Source organism: Merops nubicus, unplaced genomic scaffold (assembly GCF_000691845.1).
Source record: "Merops nubicus isolate BGI_N331 unplaced genomic scaffold, ASM69184v1 scaffold16523, whole genome shotgun sequence".
NCBI classification, from domain to species: domain Eukaryota; kingdom Metazoa; phylum Chordata; class Aves; order Coraciiformes; family Meropidae; genus Merops; species Merops nubicus.
In genome coordinates this window covers 4130-14696 of record NW_008601092.1, presented here as the reverse complement: position 1 = coordinate 14696, position 10567 = coordinate 4130, and the positions used below count along the sequence as shown (strand labels likewise).

The window sequence follows — 10567 nt, the reverse complement described above, 5'->3', positions numbered from 1 at the left end:
TGCCCCCGTGTCTCGGGGCGAGGCCCCCGGCCCCGGCAGTAGGGTTTGGGGCTGGGGTTTGGTGTCTCCGGGGCGGGAGCCGGCCTAGCGCAGCTCCGCGCACCTCGAGCTTCCTTCTTGCGGTTTACGTCGCCTCGATTTATTCATTTCCTTGTAATTTGCAGATAGACATCAAGGCTTGCTATATTTATCCGGTGCCCGTCTCTGCGGGGATCGTACGTGAGCCATTTTATTCGGGGAGGGATGGTTTGAACAGAAAGTGAGACCTGGGCCTCGCCCTCCGGGCTGGCGCCGGCTCCTGGCCGCTTGTGCAGCCAAGGGCGCCAGGCAACCCCCCCTGCCCCTCACCCTCCTGCCACCCCACATGGAGAAGGCTTGTCCACCCCCTCCCCAGCCACCTTCCACCATGATCAGTCCACATCACAAAATTCCTAAGGTGGAGCGAGGAAAACTTCCAGGATTTGGTTAGATCAAGGGTGCGAGAATGACCAGAAGAAAAGATTATGTTTCATTTAAAAGGAAAAAGAAGATTTTGCAGTATTCCCATGTATGTGTCTGTCATTTCTTTCCCCATTTTTTTACAAAGTCCAAGTGGTGACACATGAGAAAAAACTTCTTTGGTGTGAGGGTGCTGGAGCCTGGAGCAGCTGCCCAGAGAGGCTGTGGGGTCTCCTGCTCTGGAGGGATCCCAAAACCTCCTGGCTGGGACCCAGGGCACCCTGCTGGGGGTGAGCTGCTGGAGCAGGGGGCTGGATGAGGTGATCTCCAGAGGTCCCTTCCAGCCCCACTATGCTGGGGTTCTGGGATTCTGTAAAAGTTCCCATGATCCGTGCTTCAAACTGTGTTAAAAATCACATGGCAGCAACTGCTCTGGATGGAGTTCTCCAAATATTTGGGAGAAACATGAGATAAGGGATGAGGAGAGCACAAACTCTTCAGCCCCAGTCTGGGTTTTTAAGTTGTGTTGTGAAAACCCCCTTGCTTTAAACAGCTCTGACCTTTCCTATTTCTTGGAGGCTGACGTCTCTACTGTAGATACATGATGAGGTCACTCACCCTGTTTTTGAAGTCTTTCTCTCTTGCATGGGTTTTTTCTGTGGGAGGGGACAGTCATGAAGAGGGCTAAACCTCTTAATCATGTGTGAAAAAAGGAAATGAAAACGAGCTATTGGAGATGTAACTAGACCTGACCCATAACTTCAGTTTCTGAGGATACAAAAACTCGTGAAACCCAGAAGAAGTTTGAAAGGAAAAATGCAGAGCATCCAGCTCTAAAAATGATTTTATCTGAAGCTAGATGATCTGTGCTAGAAACTGGAAATGCTCAGCCTTCGCTTTTGCTAGAGAATTATGAATGGCTGTAACAGGAGCGTGAGAAACAATTGATTCAACCACCTCCTTGAGAAAAAGTAATTTGAATGTGGTGGCTCAGGCAGAAATAAGCTGCACGGCAGCTTCCTACGGGAAAGCCTTGCACAAATGGTTGCCACGACTATACTCTGCTGAGCATTTTATGTTTTCCAGGGTGAGAATCACAACCGGCAAGACCCAAGGTCCTGCTCACAACTGTAGGAATTGTGGTGTTGTCTAGAGGCTCGTCTTCAAAGGTGGCAGCCCATCATGCTCAGCACTTCACAAATAGTAAGAAGTACTCCCTGCCTTTACAGCTTGCATTCAGTGGAGAAGAAGAATGAGAGAGGACCCAAGAGAGAGCCTGAAGTGATAGCTAGACCCTCAACAAGGTATTGAACCACGTGCATTACCAGATGGCTGCAACCACCGGTAAAGAAGAAAATTTCCTCACGACCACCTGCCAAGGCTGGTACTTAGATTAGACAAGGAGAAGAAGGCACTAAGAGTACAGGAGGTAAACAGCCCCCAGACACACAAGCAGGACTTACCCATGGACAGAGACAGGCTAGTGCATTTTGGAGACAAAGAGCAGCAGTGATTGAACCTGGGAGTGTCTCTGACCTCTGCCTGTGCTGCTCTGGCCATCCTCAGCTTGAGGAGAGATTCTGCATCCTGCAGGCCTGAAGGAACCAGCACATTCCTCTAGTTGCCTGGCCCAGAATCAAACATCTGCTCTCCATGAAGGAAGCGAGGAGGGAGGTGGCCAGGAGGGCGAGGGTGGGACGCACGTGGGGATGCACCTGTTGCACTCGTGCTGAGGGAGCTCAGCACACATATTTCAGCTGCCATGGTGCACGTGTCTGCTCCAGCCTCACAGGCTATTCACGTCCATGTCCTCACCAGGACATCCACAGAACCTTCTCTGGTAAGGGGTTTCATTGATACTACACGGACATCTTTTCAGCCTGGCCAGGAAAGGGATTAAAATATGAGGAGAGCACCCAGGCCAAAGGGAATCCACAATTTTTTGTATTTCAGACGTTTCTAGAGCAAGAATGCAGAAGCCAGTCTTGCAACCATAACAGAGCAAGCCCAAGGGTCAAAGATGAAACCACTTCCCAGGAGTAGGGAGGACACGTGTTACCTGCGGTTCGTTAAAAGGAGTGTAAAAAAAAAAAACAACAGAATTTATGGATAATTCATGACCTGTCTTTTAAAGGGCCAGGAGAGGTGGCTGGCAGCTGATTCCAGAGGAGTGCCCCGTGCCCAGGCCCACACCAGCTGGCCTGCAGAGACCCAGGGAGACAATCAAACTGCCTCTGCAGAGTGAACCCCGCGTTTCACCTCTGCTGTTTCCCAGGGCACGGAGCTGCTCCTGTCTGAGAGCTGGAACAAGGACTGGGCTCTACCCTCTTCTCCATCACCTGCTGGTGAAACCCCACCCTGTGCAGAGCCACTCAGCAGCTTCCAGGATGGCCTCAGCCAGTGCAAAGTGCAAATTCAAAGCCAAGCCCAGAGCCAAGGCATCTGGCCTGGTGTGGAGCTTCCACAGGGGATGGCCTTACCCTCTTGCCAGCCGCCAAAAGGGCGACAGCAGCCCTTCCAGCCAGCATGTTCATCAGCTACCTGCTCTCTGTAGCTTAAGGAGTTCTGAGACACCTGAGCTAGCTCCTCCTCGACTGCCCTTGCAGCAGGGCCAAGGCTCTGAGCGTTTGGCAGGCGTTTGGGTAGTTGTAGCCCAGCCGTGGAGCTGGCTGTGGGACACAGTGGATGTCACCACCTCACTGGGGTGCACCGAGGATGCTCTTACCAAGCTAAGTCCTTCAATGAGTCCCACACCAGCTACCTCCTAACAGGTCGAGCCACAGAGACTTCTCTTGAGAGCCAACCAAACTCACAAGCTCTGGATTGCAAATAAATAACTCTTAGCCTCCTACTAGCCAGATCAGCTAAAAAACACGCTGGCAATCTTCAAAAGCTTGTCACCCGAGTTCAGCTGAGCTGGAGGTACAGACCTGCCTGGGAAAGGAGATAGTATGGTTGCCTCAAGCTACTCGGCTTTGGTTTTCTTGGCAGGCTCTTCCCCTGCCCGTGCCACCCTGCAGGCACACGCAGACAGGCATCTGTGAGCAGGGCAGAGAACAGTGCAGTTTTTCCTGAAAGCCCTGTGCTGAAGGTGGTGTTTCCCCACCTCCACGCTGCCGACAAATGCTGATGTAAACAGCACACGTACGCCCGCCGAAAAGGCCACGGGGGTTTTCACGTGAATCCTCTGTTTTTTTCCACAAACCCTGTCACACTGTGCTTCAGCTTAAAACGTACCCCTTTGCTTCTGGCTAACCTCCCATCCCTTTAAGGCTGATGCACTTTACAGCATTTACAACAGCACACAAAAACCACTCGGCAGAACCAAATTCTGAATGCGGGGACCTCAGCTGCAGAGCTCTAGCACGAAACCCTTTCAAGAAACAGTTGTGAGTGTGGCCACAGTAAAATCAGAGGAACCAGCACTGACACAAATCACACGCTGAAATCGATTGAAAAAAAAACACCCAACTACACCTCTGGTATTGATGGGAGTAAAACATGTCATTTACAACGCCACCGAAATCATAACAGGAAGGAAGCAGACCTCAGAAACTATAAACAGAATTTAACAGAAGTAGGAAGTACTTCAGATGCTTTCACGTAGTGACTGTAAAAAAGATACTAAAAGGAGAAAAGGTTTTCAGGGTTTTTTTCTTGTTTGCCTCTTTTTTTTTTCCACTTTACGTATCCATTAGTTATTTTGAACAGCAAGAGGCAGTCGCAAAAGTCGAATCCAGCTCTAAAGTCCTCATGTGCAAAATAATGAATGGTACAACTCAACAGCTTGATTTTCCTCCCACTCTTCCCCCTGCCCCATCTCTCCAAGAGGAGCATCCCAACCTTCCTGCTTGGTTGAAATAAGTCTTTCACCTGCATCTCTCTGCATCCAAGCTGAGCATGTTGTTTGGCCAGAACGCAGCTGGTGCTGTGCTCTCCTCCTTCCCTCTACCCAGCCGCTGGCTTTAAATCGTGCTCCTTCAAGGGAAATAATTAGAGGAAGCTCATTCCAAAGCCAGAAATGATCATGCACCTCAGTAGTCAACGTGAGCCTGCACACAGAGAGGAGACACCTCCCCCATCCTCAGGCGCTTCACAAGTCTGGTAACCACTTTTCACACCTTGCTCTGTCTGTGAGTTACTGCACCCAAGGACCCGGCTCAGGACCCTGATTTCCAGTAAACAGGGGCTGCCTGGTGAAATTTGCTCCTATTCTTAACTTCACTACTTCAGTCCACTCGTCATCCTTCTTTTCACACTTTCTCACCTTTTCTCACTTAAAAGGCCTCTGAAAGCTACAGCGACCAGTACCCACCACTACCCACCACCTCCAGCTGCCAGCCCAGCCAGCGGCAGGTCAGAGGTCCCCGAGCATTAAAAAATAGGAAACCTCCCTATTTTCCCTTTTCCTACCAACTGGAGCTCATAACACAGAGATTTCCCTAAGAAAGCAGCTTCATCTTTTGCCCTCGCCCTGCACTCTTGGCTTAAAGCACCGTTGCCCATGGACTCAGCCAGCAGTGCAGCCCAGGCTCACGGCGCGGAATCGAGCCCATTAGATTCACCCCACTACTGAAAATAACACATACAAATCAAGCTGGTGGGGAATAAGGACTTTATTCTAAGATGTGAGCTGAAGCAATGAGCATATGAAGCAACAACCAGTAGAAAAAAAGCAAAAAGCACATCAAATATTTGTATTGTACCAGTTAAGCTTGAACACAAAAGTCCCTTTCAGTAAAATGTACGCAGAGGCCAGGAGCAGAAGCTCTGGAGGTCACCTAGAGCAGTGCTTCTAATGTCTAGGAAAGAGGTCTCCCCTGTGAAAATCTTTAAGCCAGAAGAAATACTTCAAGTAACAAAGAACACAAAAGTAAAAACGATCTCATCATTCTGCTTGGCACTGTGGAGGAGAGGGGGGATAATATATCCCAAAGGAGTATGCATCTTTAAGATGTATAAATTCAAAGTCCCTAGAAGACAAGTCTGCTGCCAGACAAGTACCGTTGTTCCTTCCTCATGCAGAAAGTCAAGTGAGGTGGGTCTGTTGAGCACAGGGAGGTGGTGTCTGGAGCTAAAGCTGCTAAGCTCACACAGTCTGCTCGCCAGCGAGGGGTTCCCACTGACACAGCACACCCCACAGACCTCTTCTCTTTGCTTTTCTAAGAGCACCTAGCAGTAAAAGCTGCAAACTGCATCCAGTTTTGGAAAAAAAAAAACATCAAAACAAGTATTTCCTTGGCTGTCTTAATATGGGAGGGCAAATGTTGCTCTCCTTGAACTCTCCCTTGAGAGTCATTTCAGTACCACTGGAAGGAAGCTGTGAGTGCCCATGAAGAGCAGAGCTGCCTCTCTGACAGGCAGAGGTGGTGGTGGCTGTAACCTGGCTCACGAGTGTGGCATCAAAAACGGGCTGGCAGGACCATTTCTGGGCTGTTTGCAAGGTCTGCCAACTTAATTCTAATGCATACATATATATATAATGCATAGTAGCTTTCAATTATAAGGAAAACGTAATAGATTTTTAAACTTGCTCTTAGGGACTCTAGAAATTTAGTGGTTAATCCACTTTTTATCCACAAGTAATATGAACTGCACGGTCACTTTTCTTAACACAGTACCATAAACCTCAGACACTGCTATTATGGGGCTAATCCAATAACAACAGTGGCAGCAACAAAATCCATTGTCAGGACAAATGTCAGTCAGGCATTTAAAAAAATAAGTCTTTGAGGAATTTCTTTGTTTTTTTAAAAATACACTGAAATATTCTATACAAGAATATAGGCATCACGCTTATGCATCTAAATTTATAACCACTTACAGGTATTATCTATCCTAAATAAACCATCTATATTTGCTACCCACCTATAGTAGCTACAGTTTCAAAATGGAAACACCACAAATTCATGTACCTTCCCTGAGATCAGTAACCCAAAATAAATAGCCCTGCAAATGTATCAGTGTAAACTCTGGATTTGAATCTTCAGTAAGGATCAGTCCTCAGGACCCCAGGAGAACATTAAGCAAAGGTAAACACAGCAATCACGTCGTCAGTTTGAGTTATTCTCAGTGGCAGTGAACCCAGGTGAGATGCGGCATCCGAACGCTGAAGAACGTACAAGGGGGTTGTCCTAGTTCACCCTCCTACCATCGAACCCCTGAGCACATCCAGCTGCGATGTGGATCTCCAAAAGGCAACCCAGATCTGCTCCTCCACTCTGCACCATCCTCACAGTGCCTGTAAAAACGCTCTTTCTGAGGATCTTACTCTTGGATAGAGGAATGGCGAATAGATCTGTGATAATCCTCTGGACTAGTCACAAGTTCTGGTAAATCATAGCCTCTCAGGAGATGTCCACTGTTTTGCTGAGCAAAGTAATACAGCTGCCTGGCAAACATGGGTTCAACCTTAAGAACAGACAAAAGGTTAATCAGACAGGTGACAACGTTTCATGCTCCTCCTCCTAGTTCTTTTAAGGAGGTTTTGAGTTGAACAAAGCAGTTCTGCTCTCCGGGGTGGGAAAACCACCTCAGTGCCCTCACTGATGTCTGTCTTCTGCTGCCAAAGCCTCGCTGACAGCACACGCTCCTCACCTCCACCACCTCTGAAGGCTTAACTGGAAGTGCTGGAGCCCTCAGGAAGACTGAGATACATCACTAAACGACTCTGCTTGAAACCAGACCTCAATCTAACACCAAGGTTACTCTTGTCTCTGTCGTTCAAGCTCTGCTGAGCAATCTGTTCAACCACCAAGAGGGATCTGTATGATTTACCCACTGTCCTCACTTCTATCTCCAGAAACCACCGCTCCTGCTCAGGGCTCTGCCTGCAAATATCCAAGTTGCACACAGAACAAACACCTGAAGCTCTCCTTACTCTCAGGGGACGGACAGGTTGGACAACTCTTGTCCACAAACCACTCCTGTGAGTCAGCCAGCCCCTCCACGTTAAGACACAGGCAGCATTTTGGAGGAAAAATACACAGTGTGTGGGTCCTGCCTCTGGGAAGGAGGGAGACAGGAGGGATCACTGCCTTGGAGCACAGCTCTCGGGTGGGATGGTGGAGTACCACCAGCCCACGAGCTGGAACAGCCCGAGAGGCTGAGCAGGTTGAGGACCAAAGGGGGAAACAAAGCTCTGGAAAGAGCAGGAGCTACAGGCTGCTAGAGAAGCTGCCAGGACTGGGGACAGAGAAGGTGGCTGGAGAGGGGATTCTGGGAAGGAGGCATGGAAAGCTGGAAAGCCAAAGGGAGGTGGAAGAGGGTTTACAGAGAGATGGGGATGGAGAGCTACCTCTAAGCAGCCACTGCACAGCTGGGGATGGATTTGTGAACTTCCCACCTTCCACCCCAGAGACTCTGAGCAGTGGAGTTGGCAGTACAAGAGCCCAGCAGCTAAGGGGAGGCTTATGGCAAACACCCGACTTGGATCCATCCTGTTACCAAAGGGGCTTCCAAAAACTCAAGAGAGACAGCAGATTTCTTCCCAAGGATGCCATACACTAAGCCCTGAGGCTAACCTGTGCATGATCACCTCCCTTGTGGTTTTATGGGCCAACACAGCCAATTTAGAAAGTACCTGGTCTCAGTCTCTGTCATCACCCTCTCTCAGAGAGCATCCCGAAACAGCAGCTTTGAGTGTGTGTGAACTGTGGTCAGTCAGCCCAGGAGCTTGCAGCTCCTTCCCCCCGAGGCTGCACAGGCAGCCCCTGCACCCCGCCAAGGGCTGAGGCCCCTGGGGTGCAGGCTGGGATTCTGGAGCACCCTCAGGTGCAGTGCCTGTGAAACCACCACGCCCTGCCCCAGCCTGGCAGCCTGAGGAGCTGCACAACTGGGCTGGTGGCAGCAGCATGGCCCAGACCTTCCAGGGTACCTTTCAGCTTTAGGGTTTGAGGGGATTTGCAAGAGATCACAGAATGGTTTGACTTGGAAGGGACCTTTAAAGGTCACCTAGTCCAACCCCCTGCAGGGAGCAGGGACATCTGCAGCTAGAGCAGGGTGCTCAGAGCTTGGTCCAACCTCCCCTGGGATGGTGCCAGGGATGGGGCAGCGACCACCTCTCAGGGCAGCCTGTTAAAGTCAGGTGCTGTGCCCTGCAGAGGGCCACCCATCAGCCCTCGGCAGATCTGGGGATTCAACCCTGGTCTGGATGGTGCTGCATTTTCAAGAATTTATTACAACCTACATGAGGTAGAAAATCCTGACTGGCAGATTCACACCCTCCGAGGAATACATTTCTTTCAGGTAAGGCAGAAGTTCTACTTACATGGGCTGTAATGAGCTTCCTCTGCCTCTGTGGGTCTGGGAACTCCTCCCCAAAGCAGAGAGCGACCTGGTACCGGGGCAGCGGGCGCCCGTGGAGAGCGAAGGCTTGGAGCTCTGCGGAGAGAGAAGGGCAGTGCTGAGGGGCAGCCCTGGCAGGGCAGCCCACAGCCACGCCGTGCCACAGGGGTCAGCAGCCCGACAGGGAGAAGGCTTCTGGCTTGAGATAAACACGGGTCAATAAGTAAAGAGAGAAAAAGAAAACAAAACACAAAACAAAGCAAAACAAGTGATGCAAAAAGCCAGCGCCAAGCGATGCCCGGCCAGAGCCCGCGCAGCAGCCACCCCCTCGCCAGCTTCACTGCTGACCCTGGGGTGATGTGCTCTGGGGTGTCCCCTTGGCCGACTTGGCTCAGCTGTGTCCCCTCCTAGCCTCTGGTCCACCCCAGCCCACTTGCTGCAGGGGCAGAGTGATGCAGCCCTGGTGGTGTGTGAGCCCTGCTCAGCAGCAGCTGAAACACCCAGCACTGCTAGGGTCACGGGTCCAAACCTGAGCACCACACAGGCTGCTGCGAAGAAAACTGACTCTGTCCCAGCCCAAAACAGCACAGGCTGGTCAGAAAGACCCCTTGGATGGCTGAGCTCCAGACGGAGGACCCTGGAGCACAGTGGGAGAAGATGAACTCCAGGGGAGGATGAGAGAGCTCAGGAGGAAGACGAGCTAAGGAGAAGACATTGAGCTTGGAGACTTCCCACAGATCAGGGGCAGCTCGTTGTCAGGCTGCAATTTTTCTGTTTGCCTTGCCTCACAACTGGTTTCACACACACACACCAGGATGGCTTCCAATCAGTGTCTCTGTTGGGCTCAACAGCAGAAACTCCTGGAGCAGACACCGGTGGTAGCCAGGACCCCCTGGGCAGATGCCCAAGAGCAGCACTGACACCAAAGGCTGGGTCAAGCCAGAGGCTCAAAAGTCAGAGACTCAAGACTCTGTCCATGGAATCCATGGATACCCTCATCAAAGTCTGCATTCTGTGGAGAATTTCTACCTGGTGGGTTAGTCAAGACTTCATCTTCATTTATATGAAATGTTCGTGCTTTCTGGAAAAAGCTGACATTAATATTAAACCAAATGCCTTGTAAAGAAGCAGCTCCTGCTACACAGGGCAAGAAGAGTCTTCAAACCAAGCATGAGAAATGCACCTTTCTCCCAAAACACACCCCTGCCCTTTCTACTCTAACCACAAGCTTTTCAGACCAAGGTGTGAATTCGGTCACTTCCACCAGTGTCCCAGCCCATGGCCTGGAACTACTGGTCTTACTGGGAGAGTCAGTTTTAAGTGGTATGTTATGGAGAGTAATTCAAGAGGGGGCAAAAAAATAGCTATTGCTTGAGCTTATCTTTGGGGTTAGGCAGCTAAAAAGAGATGTCCTGTCAACCGTTTGGAAGAACCCAGAGTACAGCTGAAAAACCACCTGAGAAAAGGGAAAGGGATTTCCAAAACCATCATCAGAGGTAGAACTATACATCTTTAAATTAGCATGTGATTGAAGCCCAAGCCTATACTCTGACCTCAAATTCCCCTTTCTAACTGCCAATTCTCACATCCAGATGAGATTTCGCTCTGCAAACGCCACTTCTTGCTTGACCATCTTGTTAGGATGGTGCACCAGCCTCGGAACATAAAGTAGGATAAAAACTGTTGGTTTGGGTCTGGTGGGGCTTTTTTTAAATTTTGGAAGGCATTATTCTCCTGAGGGAATCATGCCAGTGCTGACACCCAGTTCTAATGGGAAAACACCAAGCTCCAGGCACACCGTTTACCTAGAGCTATGCCACATGTCTCAAAACCCAGCCAAGGT

At 50.1% G+C, this 10567-nt stretch overlaps 1 protein-coding gene across 1 annotated transcript in view; it reads right to left on the bottom strand.

Moving 5' to 3' along the window:
* Positions 1 to 6705: 6705 nt before the first annotated feature.
* The window catches only part of IRF4 (interferon regulatory factor 4), a gene marked incomplete at its 5' end in the record, with an annotated part of 6381 nt that continues 2519 nt past the window's right edge, over positions 6706 to 10567 (bottom strand). The window contains 2 exons of the mRNA XM_008937897.1: positions 6706 to 6849; positions 8708 to 8820. Of these exons, the coding sequence (XP_008936145.1) occupies positions 6706 to 6849; positions 8708 to 8820 (257 nt within the window). The remainder of the gene's footprint in view (positions 6850 to 8707; positions 8821 to 10567) is intronic.